The following is a 17,313-nucleotide window of genomic DNA, read 5'->3' as shown; positions in this document are numbered from 1 at the left end:
AGTGTTACATAATAATTTATTTTTAATTTTGCAAATTGACATATTCACATATTTAGGACGCGACCCTCTTTGTGGCGAATAACTAGTCCATATTTTACACAGATATAATTCAATTATTAATTTCGATCTATGCAGATTTTGCAGTCGATTTCCCCATTATACGCGTGAAATTTTTAAATTGTCACAGCAGTTTTAGTCTGCTCTGTATATATGTATTATGGAGAATGCAGGACTTTATTAATACATAATACAACAATCATATTATTTGGCACATTTATCGAAAGACTACGCCTATTAATCGATTGATAGACCAACAGGCCAGCTGTTGAAAATTAATGTTCCAGAATAATCTGTCCCTTCATCTCTCTTCTTCGGATCGAATACTATAACAAATTCCTCAACTTTCTTTAAAGAGTATTTAGTAAAAAGTTTAATTACGAAATTAATTAATGAAAGGTCTTGTGAAATTAAACTTTAAGTGCCCGTATAGATTGGCAATAAATTATACACCAATTAGTTCACAAACACAAATTTAAGTAAACTTAACCAGGATAAGTTTAACGATTAAAAAGTTACGTATCAGTTTATCCCGAAGAAAAATCAACAAATTTATCACTTTTGTCATTCAATCTGTTTGTCGTTGACAGATTTCCCGGAGAGTCTGAGACGTCTTGTGTGTTATTGCACGAAACGCAAAGTATTTCTACATCTCTGTGCCAATGCGCGTAATTAAGGGACGAACAATTGCGTTCGTAACGATCGAAGCGTTTAGATTGTTATTCTACATCGAATGAAGGACTTTAGGCCAAGTGTCCTTTTATAGCGCTGTCACTAATTAACGAAAGCAGTGATATAAAATCATGACGACAATTGGCGCAATTGTGCAAAGTAAAAACAATTTTATAGAACGTGATCTCTAAGATGAATTGCATACATCACGGATTCCATAAAACTCCGTACAAAGTAAAAGAATTACGCGTATGCAATTAATCACTATTGAATATATGCGAAATGACTGTCGCGTTAAAAATATGCATCACTTTAAATAATACGTACGTATAAATCACGCAACTGCGAATAATAAATTATACACTATTTCTTTATATATTTAATTAATCGTCAGATTATACGATTGTGACGCGCAAATTCTTTTTCCCTTTTCACTTTTTGAAGAATAAAACGCGAGAGCTTCAGAAAGCCCGACCTGCGAATGGACGCGCAGAACAGAGCACAAGACGAGCTATACATAATTTATACAAGAGAGGGTAGTCGCGTTTTCATCAAGAACGAATTGGAAAGTGCTCCTGGATCAGCTCCGCCGATTAATTGTCGTCGTCGTATCCCGCCGCTGCGCCCACGGGTCTCAGCAGGGCTCCCGCCTGAAACACACCGCGAGGAATGCTAATTACTTAATTGCTCGTGAAAATCTAGTTAATTGCGCGCCGCCGTGATTCACTTGCCATCCCAGTTTAATAGTGAATAAATGGAAACCAAAAGGAATATTCAGCTTGTGCAAAGACTACCTTTGTGCGACGAGAAACGGACTGTCATTTTCATATATCGATGTAGAATAAAATGTTGAAGTAAAAGACGGGGAATAAAGTACAAATTGAAATATTATATCGATACGTAATAATTAAAATTGATATTAGTTAAGTGATACAGTTTCAACGGTGCGGCATATTTGTCACACATTAATATTTACGCTATGACTGACCTTCCGGAATCACAATAATTATTACAAGTCAACTGAAATGTTTTACTTCGAAGTTTTAATCACCAAAAAGTTAATTGTAGCGTAAATATTTAGACAATTAAAGCACTCTCGTAACTAAAACTACTCTCTTTCTCTTCCCCACGTATAAAACCAAACAATAATAACCTACATTGAACAAATGCATCGTGCGTTATTTAATGAAAAAAAATACATGTTAATAATTAAATACTCTATTCACAAGTTCTACAAAATATGTTGTCTGGCTCTAACAAGTTTATAGAAAATTATCAAAAGACAAGTGTAGTCGCGACTCGTGTAATCGCGATCAATAAAAGATGAAAACATCAATCAAGTATAATTTAGAGAAGATTAGCGGTCGACGAAGAAAAGATCTTCTTGATACAAATGACACTTAATACAGTCTTTTCAGGAAAAGGCATGTGCAACATGATTAAATGATAGAAGGAACGATAAAGACCAATTTTCATTAGAGAAGTATCTTTCTTCGTTATTATAATTTACATAATTGTATCTTGTTTAGTAATTTATGCAAATTACATTATTACCCTGAATGCGTCATTTAATTTGAGCGTTTTATCGCACATTATTCCAAAAATATTATTTTATCGTCGTTATTATCGTTATTAGCTACGTCATTTTATATAAATGCACATGATATTAAGAAAGAAGTACTTTTCTTCGCGTTGTGTATTATGAATAACGTTCACGTGTCGAATCAAATCGACAGATCGAATTTCGGTTAATGAACCTTTGCTAAGGTAGATAAGAATTTCAGTAATGCATTACGTCACTCTCAAAAATTTATACTTCTTCATCTCAACTATGATTGTCGACAATATCTCCCGCACAAGTTTGCAATATCATGTTCCATGCGTGACAGGGAAAACTTTTGCGAAATAGAATGTGTTAAATTCAGTGGAAAAAAGTTTTTCTCTCGTGACACTCAAACGCGTGAACTCTGTCGGGAAGATTAGTGGTCTAGAAGTCTCTTTCGCTTGTTCATATCGTTGGAAGATACACTCGTTTTATTAAATTATGATGGTCATTTGTAATTTTTCGAAACACTTGAGTGACTCATATTTTTCTCATAATTATTCATCATCTTTTACACATACATAAGGAATAAAATATATTTCTTTCTTAAGTACAGAGCAGATAACTCTCAGAGTCTTCAAAAAAGTTTTAATATGATTAGATGATTAGGTGTTTTCTCTTAGAATTAATAGCGTTTTATATACTCTATAGACCGGAATAAATGTTCAAGATGAGTACACATTATTCTATCGCGACAATACTGAACATGAGATCAACATTAACCTTTGAACATCATCTTTACTACAAAAAAAAAAAGGAAAATATCGTCGGTTCCTTGACATTCTCGCCGTACGATTAATGTTTTTTTTGGCATATCCATATCGATCACGGGAAAAAACTTGTCTACACGTTCTCCGACGTGTGGACAAGACAATACACCTTTGTTAGAAAAAGGTCGCACGCTTCGTCGAGCACAAGACAACATAATGTTATTCCGCCAGGCTTTTGAAGATGAAAATTCCGTATCTACTCTTTCCCCGGTACAGCGGCAGACTTTCGAGCGAACATACTGCGAATTATGAACACGGAGATATGTATCTTCATACGCTTCGCGTAATGTTTCATACGCCTGCACGTAATTCCGGAGCGTAATAAAGTAAAATTTGAAGCTGAAAAGAAAGAAGGGCAAAATTGATTTATTAAAACATTTCTCGTAGAGACTTGATACGCGATAAAATTGCATTCCTCTCTTTAGGTAGTGATAGAAGCGGGCAAAAGCATCCTCCACTACAACCGAAATGGCATAACTGTAAAATGCAGTTTACTCATCTCCCATATTAAAGCGCATGCACTGAAACGAAGCAAATTTTGTTCGTTGAATATTTGCACTCGTATGTTATTAACAGAGATATTAGATTAGAAGAATTAATATATAAAAAAGTTCCTCAGAACGGGCGAGTTTTCCCGCAATTTCTTTCATGCGTTTAACAGTTTTTTTGAACATGTTCGGCGAATCTAGGACATTCTGTCATATGAGCAGTATGTGCGCAAGTGGCAATTAACAAGTGCAGAAAACCAAGTTTTTGTGAACTAATTTTGAAATGTCTAAACTGTACAAAAAGAACAGTATTTCTCCGAATATGAGAATGATAGCATAATAGGACGATCAAACATTATTGATAAAGTAATGTCGAATTAAAATGGATAATTGAAAACTGACTTTCAAAAAACTTATAAATAGAAGAAAATGCAAAAAGTCTGGAACACCTTTTATTTTTAATGAAATAATGTTACACGTGTTTTATATAAACACGTCCAACATTTTCTACCCAAGCAATTAAAACTTGTGATTCTGTCACGTCTCCTCATTAACATTTTAACACGCCAAATATTCTTTAGGGGAACAGTTTCAATTTCCTTATTTTTCTAATTACTACGTTATCTCCTGTCATGTCCTGTGAGACAACCAGCATGCACATCGCGGTAACACTTTAGTTCGCGAGAACTGCGTCACTCTCACTAATTACGAGAAAATTAATCTCTCAGGAAATACGCGTTACATTAAGATTAGAACGCAAAGGGGACTCGAAAACCATTACAAATTAAACCACGAATGCTACGAAAACAAAAGTAATTCCATAATCCATGCGAAACAAGCGTATCCATTTCAAAGAGAATTTTATTGAAATCAATTTGAATGTGTATATCGAAATTATAAAAATTTCTTCAATTCTTTTTCGCTTATTAGCTCAATTAGCTTTATTTTTTTTTATAATTAGGTTATCTTGCGGTAAAATTTTGCCGTTATTTCTGTTTTTAAATGTTTAAATAAATTTTAAGTGCTTAAATGCATAAAAGATAATTTTCAAATTGAAAAACAAATGAGAAAAAAATGGCATATTGCAAATTATTCAACGTAATGTATTGCACGAATCCGTATAATTAGCTTATAAATTCAAACCATCAAAATATGAAGCCTCGCAAAAAGTCCTCTCGTCTTGTTTTACCTCGCTGTAATTCCTATATCATGAAGATGGTTCCTGGCGGTAGGTTCTGATATATTGAATTTAGACGTCAATTCTAAACAGGTTTGGCATGAATCGGACTCGATTAACTCTTGAAGTTTATCGATTACTCCCAGCTTTCCCGATCTAGGATCGTCTAAAAGGGATTCATCTTCCGAGCGAAATTTGCCGAACCAAACTTGTACTTTCCAATCGAAAATGACGTCTTCTCCAAACACTTGTCATATTTTACGAGCCGCTTTTGTCCTTTTAAGTCCGAGCTTAAACTCATAATATAATACTGACAATGAGAGAATTCTCGTTTCGCGGTCTACCATTTTAATACTGCGTTAACGAATACATAATAGCAACTGGATCAGTTTTGAATATCTTATTTTGTAAAACAAATTTGTTTTAAATACAAAAGATCATGATTCCATCGAAACAAATGTGTAGGAATTACAGCGAGTAAACAGACGCTTTGAAAAAAAAACGACAGAACTTTTTACGGGGCCTGATACAATAATCTTATGAATTAATATTTTTATCAAAACGTTAAATTATATTATGATAAAAAATATAAAGAAGGTATTAAACATATGTATAAAAGAAGTGACAAAACAATTTAAACTTAAAAATGTTTTCTTTAATGCCAGTGTTCTAAAATTATTTATAAAACAAGAAATTATAATAATAATAATAGAAAGCTTACATAAATATCATGTATGTATATATTTTAAGGATTTAACATCGCCAACCTGAATAATATATAATAGAGACATCTTATAGCTTACTAAGCTTACTTTACTGTTAAGACCTAAATGGTGTGGACTTGTTGTTTGCATAATAGAAAAGGCGCAGTGTTTTAGTAACATCCAGGCTCCGCGCCCGTATATCATAAAACATATTAGAGACAAAAGCGAACATTTGCGTCACTTTAATTTGAAAAATATAATGTGAAAAAATGAATTGAAAATAATTCAATCTAAGATATATTTTCAATATTTGTGAGAGATCGTACATTTCCTTTAAAAATTAAAATGCAAAAAGATGTTTACGTGGATTATATTTACACTAGTGATTCGTAATGATAAGAACTTACGGAAACATGTGGTCCGGAACGGCCAAATCGAAGACGTAGCGACGGCGATCTCTGCGACTTCCGAATCATTAGGTGTTCCAGTGCTATGTTCCGCGGCAGAACATTGCCGAGGCCAGCGTTGTCCAATGCATTGCGTTGCATGAGAAGTTGCCTGACCAACTCGTGAATGTTGTCCGCAGACGTTTTCTCCGCCATTTCTTCTGTAATGTATATTCGCAAACAGGTGTGATACGCGGAAGTAATCACCGATATTGCGAAACAGGAAATAAGGCAATGTTGATGAATGACACGTCTTTTCTCATTATGTATTATTTATGATATTGATCGGTGTAATCAATAATGGCGTAGGCAAATTCCACCGTAAGACGGAGTTGAATTGAATGTTTTAATAACGTTCATACTGACGTATGATTGATGTATCGAATATTACACGTTGCTGTATTCCAGTCACTGCTGATGCCAGGAAGCTTTATTGCAAATGAATCTTCGCATAAGCATTCTCTTGTTAAGAAGAATGATACTGATCATTGATAAAGCTCAATATCTGGAACTCAATATCTAGAATCGCTACTACGCAATTTTATGACAGATGCACGAGTTTTCTTGCAAAAAAAAAAAAAAAAAAAAAAGGAAAAATGTAAATCAGTATGGATATACATGCGGCTACTGTTACACGAAAAATGGAGAGAAAGTATGACGCTTTACAAGGACGCTCGTTTTATGCGGCATTAAACTGCTTTACGATAAGTAGCGTTCTTCGTATGAGCGCATAGGGTCATACGAATTGGTGGGCATTTATACGGTTACTATCGTATATATATAATGCGCGTTATAACGATTATTCACTTTTATTCGTCCGCATAGATCGTTCTATAAAAAAATTTTTCATCGGCGGTGATAACGTTATCTGACGTGTCATTTATCATACAGATGTACAGTGATACACATAGTTACACGTATGTGGATTCAGAGTTGATGCTATCGGTATTAATTTTATTTCTTACGAGCAAGGGTGCGCGATTTTTATAAACATTTTTTGTTAATTATAGATAAATATTTTTCGAACATTTTAAAAAGCTTCCGAGCTATTTTTCTAATTTATATTGTGTGCATTAATAAATTCAGTTATAATTTGTAATATATTCGTAAACCAGGATCAAAACATTGGGCATTTTGAAATGACATGTTCCTATATCACTGAAAATACATCCATGTTTGAGAATCCTAAAAAAGCGGGAAAAACTCAAAATAAATATCGCGGCATATTTTTCGGAGTATTCTCAGGCACCGCAAATAAGAGAGATGACTTTTTTTCGTTATAACAGACTGCATATCGACCTTGCGGGAACACAGATGATAGAATTTTCCCGCTCGTTTCGATATCCCACAAAGGCAAACAGGGAACCATTTTCCGATTGGATAGGCACCTCTCAACTCTGTGGCAAAAACTTGCGTGGTAAAATTCGAGGACACGCAGTGATGTAAAACGTATGGGCGATGCGCTTTTTTATCGAAAACCGCAACTCGTGCACAAACCATCAGATAAATCCGGCTTCTTGCAAAACAAATTATAAAACATCGAAAAAACAACAAAGCAACTGCGTTGCTTTAATCCTCACGCTGAATGTGAATTAATGGTTCTAGAAAAAGAAAGGCTTTAAAGAAGGAGTTTTTTAATATACCTGTTAACTGTCATAATTACTATATTATTTTTCGTATAATAATGCGGATTGCATTACGTGAAATTTTATTATCTTCGTGAAGCTAAGTTGCCTGCTTGCTCTCTCTCTGTCTCTCTCTCTCTCTCTCTCTCTCTCTCTCTCTCTCTCTCTCTTTTATAATACTATACAATTTCTAACACATTTAATAATACATTAAAACAAAATATCTTCTTCGACAAGACAACTTGTATTTTCTTTCCCTCCATAATTTATGCTGCTTGTTGTTGAGCATTTTTACAATTTGCAAGAAAATTATCGGGATTTATTGAGAGAAAAGTATATGATATTTGGGACTATAATTATAATCGGAATATTCATTTTTATAGAAATTGTTACTATAATGTTAGCAATAATAATCTTATACGTATGGTATTGTCAATCATACAATCAACTATATAGTTAGAATGCCTATAAAAATATTGGCGCCAAAAAACACTATAGATTATGGTTATTGCAATTGTTCTTTTCTCTCAGTGTATGAGTGGCCACATATTGATGAGACGCTTATAACAAAAAGCTAATGAGTAACTCACCTGAAATAGCTATGTTATAACGAGATTATTTCGGCATGTTCAGAGAAATCGCGTAATAGAACACGATCCTCTTATGTGCGATTACTGAATAGAGAGATTTGACTAATCACATGCGCGGTTAGAGCAATCATTAAAGTGACACGCGCAACGATCGATACGGCCCGATCGAATAGCGTGCGTCACAAATCTATGTATCTCGCAGTGTCAGTGCTATTTAATTTTTGACCGCCAATCGCGTTCGACGTAATCTAATCTGCGTCCAGAAGATACGTCTAATTTAATACAAACATTTTAAGACAAATTTTAACAAACCCGATCTTTTATGTATATTTTTTTATTTAAAATATAGAGTTTTTCATTTGTTTGAAGTATATTTTGCATATAAATGTTTTTATTTTTATTTGCTTATAAAACCATTAATATTTTAATATTTGGCTTGAAAAATTTTGCTTTATATGGATAATAGGAAAAATCTGTTATGAAAACTGGTTACGAATTAATATGCTGTATGCAGTTGATATTGTAATACAAAAAAAATTATTTCTACGGATTAATAAATTATTTTATACGTGCACATGAAGATAAAAGCAAATTTCACATAAATATAATATAACAAGATGTAATCGTCACATCAACAAATGTTACGCAATGAAAGATTGAATAATATACATTTTTTTGCTGTGCTCTAGACGCCAATCTTAATAAGCTGCATTTATTAATTATTATGATGGGAAATACGTTGGTGACGGTCTCGCGTTGATATTCAGCGTAACCCGTAATGGAATACAAATGCGTTATCATGCCAAATGAGAGTGAAACTTTAATGAGATTTACAATGTGACAAGGGAATAACTCAGAAAAACGCAGAGTATGAAAGTATATTAAATAAATACAAGAGAATATTCAATTTAGAAGAATTAAGCAATCTCGCAAGTTTGTTAGAATAATGAATTTCGAATTAGTAGCTATAAGAAGTTTGCTTCGAAAATAGCATAATCTGCTTACAAAGCACTAACAAGGAAATATAAATATAAATTGGTACATTTATGTATATAATAATAATATTATATTAATTAATGTGTAAGCAAGAGGATTTTTTACAAGTAATAATTCGAGGTTTTTTGTCTATTTTAGAATTAATTATAAGAGCAATAAGAATTGATCATACGATTCGAATTAATAGGATCTTGTTAATCGGAAAAAAAATAAAAAATAAAAAAAGACCGTGTAGCGATCAAAAGATACGAGTTTGTCGCAATTGGCGTTAATCTCCGAGAATTTCTCATATTTTCCGTAATGGTTCAATAATTCTATTTGCCATTCATGAAGCCGTAAGAAATGCGAAAATTTTTATTCAAAAACATATATTGAATTTATTGATAAATTAGCAAGTTTATTTTGCTATCGAAATAAATATTGTGATAGTATTTTAAATGAATAGTAAATTATTTATAAGTAATTATAAGTAATTATAACATACCTCCATAATCCATGTAATTTTCAATAGCTCCAACAAGGCCAACTATCACGGCAAAAAGAACGAAAGCAGTGTAGCGTTTAACGTACATAGTGCTCGTATCCCCTGCAATCAAGCAAACGATCCTATTTTATTTCTTGTGGCCAGCTTCGCAGACACACCAATACGTTGCGAAAATGCGCATACGCATCGCACACCTTATCTAATCGATGTAGCACAGTATTTTACAATACGGGGAATAAAAGATTGTCAGATATTTCACAATTCGAACAATGAGCGATGCAACGCGATAAACGATAGTGGTTTTATTTCGCTATGTAGTTTGCGTTTTGCAGAAGCTTCGGTTCCATTGGAATTATGCAACATCTGTCGCTGGCATAATTTCTCCACGCGACATTTTAACGTTTGACGAATGTGAAGATAAATTCGAGACCGCTACTACACAGTAACAATCGTCGAGTGCGGGCTTCACCGTTAAATAACATGCCGGTGCGAGATACATCGCATGCGGAAAACGCAACCCTCCGAGTGCTATTATAATAATTTTATCATACAAAATCATCCTCCTGTCTGTCGTAAAGAGCTACCTAAATGTAATTTGTTTATTTTTATTTCCGAGTTACTAATGTACACAAATCAACGTTGTTAATAATTTTGAACTGGAATTATTTATATTTTATTTACTTTAGCACGTTTACAGCAGTTTATTAACAATGAAAGCTACTAAAATAATTTTATAATTTTTATCATTAGTCAAAATTGTTATTAATAGATTTTTTTACATAACACGAGTATATCTATGAAGTTTTAAAAGTGTCTTTTTTTCAGAGAATCTCAGCTCATTTCGAAACGCGCTTACGATTTTATCATTTTATCAATTCATAAGCTGACATTATTAACATTGTAGAAATTAAAATATTAACAAACTATGTTTCAATGCTGATATCTAATCAACTCCATTAGCTATTTTCTTATTTATATCATGTAATGAGACTTACAAGAGATAGGAAAGTGACAGAGAGTAGAAAGAAAACCATCAGCATCGACGCCGTATCTTCTGAATAATGCATCGAATTATAATTAATTCTACTTAGAAGCAGATTGCCAGCACGAAACTACGAATACGTGCGCGAATTATATTTTAGAATTAACTGCAAATACGCGTTTATTTTTTGCGGGCGCAGTAATAAATTGGACGACATACTTGAAAGCGTCGCGTGAACATGATACTCTCATATTGAAATTAATTTCATTTAATTTATTACAATTACAATTACACATCATGTGACTCACAGTGAGGATATTTGTGCAAGCGTCCTGATCTATGTTACACGCAACGTATTAATCCGGAGACAACTCCCATTAATGCAGAGGCAACCACAGGATGAGAGCTTCCGCTATGTATAACATCTGTGTTGCTACGTAATCTGCGCCTCCGCCCGTAAAATTTATACACGGCCGATAATACGAGTTCCCGTATTTTCCACGTATTTGCACAATGAATAACGTTCATTCAAACTCTAACGATTTTTCTTGTGACATTTGTTGTGATAAGTGCGACGTCGCGTTAAAGTTTCGCCATTCTTATCTTTAACATCAATCACGCGATGAATATGTTAAATATTATGTTTTGTTTACCGAAGATGAAAATTGAAGTCAACTGCAAATTAATGCAAATATAACTTTCATTCCCTTGTCGCTAAAAGTTCATTAAAAATTCTCAGAATATTAACATTCGAACGATATTACAACTCATCTAGCTGAGATGGCGAGCTTTTTTTTATCCAAGAATATAAATTATATTATGAATAAATTATGCGATACGAAAACAATATAATATTTTTCTTCAGGCGAGAGCATTCATTCAGGAAAATAACAGAAATTTCATAATATGTATTTTTTACATTTTACGCATCATATCCCTTACGCCTGAATTCTCACTTTTGAACAAATAATGGTGGGTTATATATATCGAAGAATATCTATTCAACAAATAAAATATCGTAGAATCAGATGAGAATTTTTAAATGCAATCAGAATTATATGTTATAAATAAATAAAACGAGTTTAAAAATGCAACTTAATATTCTCTAAGATTTGATTCGTACACAATACACATAAAATACAAAATAGTATTTCTTATTCCCGAACAAATATATTTGAAACTTGTCCGACTGTAATTTAAAATCCATGTAGCTTACATCGTTATTTACGTCGCGATATATTTAACTGTTGTAGTACATGACAGACCCCAAGTTGTCGATCTCAATTCGGCGCCAACTCTACGCATTACAACATATAACTCGTTGATTACTCACGCCGCATTTAACGAGGTAAATCCGTTTAATCGTTTCGTACATTCAATGAACGCACACTTATCGAACATACACGTCAGTGAATAATTGCTTTATAATATAAGCGGATATGCCTTGCCATCGATTTCTCAACTGTATGAATTTCATACAGATTGTTTTGTAAGATATATAAAATTTTTCCGCGTATTACAATAAATTTTAAGACACTTTACTATCCCTTTGTAGTAATTATTTCTTTGTAGAAATATCAAGATTAAGATTAAAATTATTTTATTGGATTAGATGTCGAAAATTTAATGGTAAATACTTCATTCACCATTTTTAAAATTTTTTATTAAAAATCTTCTCGATAACTATAACTAATTAAAAGTTTGTTAAAGTAATGCAATCGTTAAAGAAACAAGTTTGCATAAAATGATAAGAACAAATAATAATTTAAATCTTTAGATGGCCTCTGGTATTTTTCTTATTACTGTTTACGGATGAAATATTTTATCTTTTGAGAAAGCAAACGAGTAAACCATAATCAGAAAATTCCAAAGTTTTATGACGCCGATAGATAATACTAATGTAGAGGCATATCCCGGCATTCCTCAACTTTGATTAACGGCAATTTCCTTGTCGAGCTTTCCGGGATAATAATTGCCCATCTTTTTTCTCGGAATATGCCGCGGGCTTTTAAAGAACATAAATAATTCACGAGTTTCGCTAAAGATCTGAAGAGCGAAATTGTATTTTTGCATACCGACTGACTTTGCTCACGGATACACCGCTTATATTGACTTTTAATATATTTACGTGTTAGCGCTAAGAGAAACTAAATTTGTTGTATAATCAGTGAAGATTAGTAAGTAAGTAGGAAAACCATGGGAAATAAATTGATTATCGTAACTTTGTCGACATTAAGCCTTTATGTAACTATATCTCCCGATAATTATCTTCTGCGTTAATTAATCATTTACGAGTTTTAATTAAGCAGTGATAAGAAGCACAGTTTGTTGCGCAATGTGCATTGTGAGTGTATTGATTTTGTGACTGCTTACATTGCGAAGTTATATTTTAGAAGCTGTTTCTTTTTTTTAAATATCTCGAGAAATTCTCATTTATGCAACAGATACTGCGAACGATGCTGATTTTACTTCCTACAATTATTTATTGTTCTCTTAAATTTCCAAGCTATTCACTCCAGATAACTTTGATTGCATAAGTACATGTGTCAGTACAATGTACGTATGCCGGGGTAACGTTTAAGTTAGATGAATTTTGGTCGCACAATGCCACTGGTATTTAACACGTAGTGGGTGTGTTTCATATACGTATTTCTAGTTGAGAAGTTTGTTAAAATGTGAACGTAAAGCAGAAAGTTATATTTTCAGAAAAGAGAATTTAAAAATTTTCAGCACTGTTACATGTACGAACAAATTGTATAAATATCCAAGTTTGCATATATTTTTTACTCTAATTTTGTGTGTGTGTGTGTGTGTGTGTGTGTGTGTGTGTGTGTGTGTGTGTGTGTGTGTGTGTGTGTGTGCACATTATTTAATGACAAAATAATATAAAAATTATAAAACTGATAACAAAAGAGTTTTAGATATTATAATTTTATATTTATAAAATATTTACTTAATTTCTTATAAATAATACTTAAATTCTTACAAACAACACTTAATTTTATATAACATTGTAATATTTATAATGTTTATAATGTTTGAAATACAGAATATTATCACAATATTTTTATTGTATTAAATTTCATATGTAATTAATTACTTTTATTTTTAGTTCGTTTTTTTATGCAATATCGGAATAAATGCTACCAAATGTTTTTGTTTGAGATTTCGTTGAAATATAGTGGTGCACACACACACACACACACACACACACACACACAAAGGAGCACGTTAAAAAAACAAATATTGGAAATATTGTCACAATTTGCAGCTGTCGAATACATTTAATGCTAAATATTAAATGAAAAAAATCAGCAATAATAGTTTGCATCAAATTAAACATGGAACGGTGTATCGTAGTTAACTTGTTGAAAATAATTATACAATTTTAATACATTTTTTCTATATTCTACAGTTTGCAAATATCCAGCTAGCAATGTGTAGATATAATCTAGCTACAAAATTATATCAATCTTCTTTCGTCCTCTGTTTTATGTCTTTGACCTATGTTAGTAATTTATCACCTATTACGTTACGATAAAAAATAATAATGACTTTGCCATCGATATTTTCAATGGATTATGTACATCATAATCGTAAAGGCAGCACATTCAATTTTTATAGGGATACAAAAGCGTTTTTGTTTAAATCGCTATTGATTGAACACACGTACAATAATTACAGCATTTAAATGCTGTTTGGTTTTTTTTTTTATTGATTAGACTTTAATAATAAAATTTATATATAACAAATAAGAAAACACAATAACTAAATCTTGATCTTTAAATATTTTCACTGTTTTATTTTTTAATATTTTTAATATACATTGAACTACAAATATTTTTAGACATAATAGTTTAATTTTTGTTATTATTAAGATTTATAAAAATTTATAAATATTATTTATTGTTTTAAAAGTAAACTAAATTTTTCCATTGTTTATACACCTTTCACAATAAATCAATAAAAAGTACAAAGTTTGATAAACTAAAAGTCTTAGTATCTCATTACTTCGTTAAATTTTTATTCGTTTGTAATACGATAGTTATCTGAAACGCTATAAATTATTTGAATAATTATTCCAAATAAATACGTTGCTCTACATTGAAAAATAAATTCGATTTGCTCACTGATCTTTTGCAATGATTATATATATATATATTATCGTTCAGTCATGTAAAAAAATGATACGATTCAATATGTCGAATTTTTTTAATCGATGTGGGTATATCACTTTTCAATTTTTTTCAATAGAATTTAAACGCGTATGAAATGAATACTAACTGATAGAAACGTTTTATTTATGCAATTGTATGTTTTATATGTAATGTATTTTTTACTGAAAATACAAATTATAAATGAAATTGATAAGAGTATGAGAAACTGCAGTACTTGTAATATTTGTAGTAACTTGTTTCCGATTACACGTAAATATTTGTGTTGTTATCAGTCTGCTTAATAAAGAAATATAATTTTAATGTGCTATTAAATAAAATTAAATGTGATATAATAACCAACACGTTTTACAAATAACAAATATGTTGATACTTATTCGTAAATATCAGGTATTTAAGATGAGAAGCTTAATCAATATTTGACTATAAATACTAGCAAATAATTGCATTTTCTATGATTGCTACGAGAAAAAAATAAGCTATGTGAAAAAATGTACATTACAAATTAATGTAAGATCAATTTTCACAGCCCATTCCGGTTTATCAGGTTCACATTCTTGCAATTTATAAATTGAAAAGAAGCTTTATTACAATCACAGATGCAACAAGGAGAATCGCGTTATAATAAAAAACAAAACAATTTTTATACGGTAAAATTTAACATTAATATTATATCACAAATATTATGAAAACTGACAAATGATAATTTGTCATTTATTATAGCAATGATATGAAAAAATACGTGTGCCAAATATCATTCAAATAACACACGTTTTCTAATACTATTTCACTTTTCTTCAACAATTACTTTTAATACAAATATACAAAATATTTCAACGCGCGTCCACACGATGAATTTAAATCCACGTAATTTAACTCCAGCACACTAAGTGCCAAATATAAGCCAAAGCTACATACAAGTTGGCTACAACAGATTCTTACGCCACTTTTAAGCCGAATTGCCGAGAAACACTTTCTTTACGGAAGGATGTAGTTTCGAAACATAGATACTTACATATAAATTAATAAAAATAAAGAACCTAGCAAGAAGACAAGAAAGGATAAAAAAAAGAGAACATACGTCTATAAGAAAGAAATTGTCAAACTCACCGCGTCGAAATTCTTGAAAGTTAGTCACAGGTGACAAAGAACGAGCGGAGATTGAGTGGTTCGCACGTTACGGCGGGAATGATGCGAAGTGTGGCGACACGGAGGGACCCTTTATATATATGGTAGCAAGGTACTGCTTTCGATGGGGGATGAGAGAGAGACGGAGAGAGAGAAGGAGGGAGGGTGGACGCACAGGTGGCCGCTAGAAAGCGGCCACGCGGTCATGGGGCGCAAGCGTCCTCTTCTTGCCCTGCCCCCGTTCATCCCTCTAGCTTCACCACTTTAGTACCGGGATGATGGGTGGCGGAGGACTTTTTCGCGTTGGTTACACGCGCGAATTTACTATGAGGGAATTGTCTTCATTAAAAAAATTTTTCCGATATAAATCGTGGGCGTCGATGATGCAACGTGACGTTGCGATACTCGGCGAAATGACCCCATTGATTGAATTTAACGTTAATGGTGCGATGCATGAATATACGCGAAAGAGTAGAAAGATTTAGCTAAGATACAGGAATTTGTGACGACGGAAGAGAACTATCGATTTTTTATAAGTCATGTTTCCTTTTTAATCCTTCTTTATGATCACATGTACACAGGGACATAACAAATTCATATATTTTTAAGCATGATACACGTCCCATATGTTTTTTTTTTTTTTTTTTTTTTTTTTAATTGTTGTTCCTATATAAATGATTTTGTTCTCTAATTGAGATATATCGGATATTTTTTACGATAGAATTTGGTTGTTTCAAAACGTTCTGTATATTAATACATTTGTTTCGGATGATATTTGTAGAGAGCATAATTATATTTAGTTTTTTTTTTAATTTAATTTGAACTAAAAGTATAACTGTTTTTAGAAATAAGGATAATTAAATTTCTTATACAATACGATTTCCTACGATTATATTATTACTTAAGTTTTCCGTGACCTTTTTTTCTACTTTTATTATTTTTTTCATCTTTGAATTAGAATTATACTCAACATTTAGACTTTCTAGAAATCATGTAGAAAAAGAACCAAGACCACTTTCCAGTTTTTAAAACTGAAATAACAAGGTACACCGTTTTCATAAATCTTTATTAAATCACAGGGGCGTTTTTCACTCGTGGGCGAGTACGCACAGACGTCACAGTTATTGTAAAATCCGGCCATTTCAAAATATGTTACCGCACTGAGAAGTGAGATACGAAAGCTGACAGCTGGTTGGTTTATTATGTATAATTCTTATAAGAGAGGACCATCTTCATTAAAGATCCAAGCGTTGCGAAAGTCGCTATAGCCGTAACACGCGATGGTTTTTATCTTAACGAGATCGTCCGTGATATATGATGTCTTTTTTAATTTCACACCGCACAAATCTTACTTTGCAATACGAAGCGCATCGACACTGCACACAACCTTGTCTAAGGAATAAAAGAGGTTTTCCC

General features: G+C 32.1%; 2 protein-coding genes across 2 annotated transcripts in view; one reads left to right on the top strand and one right to left on the bottom strand.

The window, feature by feature from the left end:
• Positions 1-17,313, top strand: part of LOC105673989 (uncharacterized) — a 39,035-nt gene that overhangs the window by 7,281 nt on the left and 14,441 nt on the right. The window lies entirely within an intron of this gene.
• On the bottom strand, positions 5-16,203 carry LOC105673992 (short neuropeptide F-like). Its single transcript, XM_012370016.2, has 4 exons — positions 15,880-16,203; positions 9,613-9,714; positions 5,879-6,078; positions 5-1,379 (listed from the first exon to the last, which is right to left on the bottom strand). Exons 2-4 carry the CDS (start codon positions 9,698-9,700, stop codon positions 1,323-1,325), a joined length of 345 nt encoding a protein of 114 aa, XP_012225439.1. The 5' UTR covers positions 9,701-9,714; positions 15,880-16,203; the 3' UTR covers positions 5-1,322.

The sequence above is a fragment of the Linepithema humile genome, chromosome 2 (genome assembly GCF_040581485.1).
Source record: "Linepithema humile isolate Giens D197 chromosome 2, Lhum_UNIL_v1.0, whole genome shotgun sequence".
Classification (NCBI taxonomy): domain Eukaryota; kingdom Metazoa; phylum Arthropoda; class Insecta; order Hymenoptera; family Formicidae; genus Linepithema; species Linepithema humile.
This window is presented reverse-complemented; position numbering and strand designations above follow the sequence as displayed.

What these genes read in the sequence shown, in the direction of transcription:
- LOC105673992 (XM_012370016.2), bottom strand. Translation starts at nt 9,700, where the DNA reads ATGTACGTTAAACGCTACACTGCTTTCGTTCTTTTTGCCGTGATAGTT. An exon ending in AAATTACATGGATTATGGAG is followed by an intron (nt 6,079 to 9,612) that starts GTATGTTATAAT and finishes TATACATTACAG; the next exon opens with AAGAAATGGCGGAGAAAACG. An exon ending in GTTCCGGACCACATGTTTCC is followed by an intron (nt 1,380 to 5,878) that starts GTAAGTTCTTAT and finishes GGTGTGTTTCAG; the next exon opens with GCGGGAGCCCTGCTGAGACC.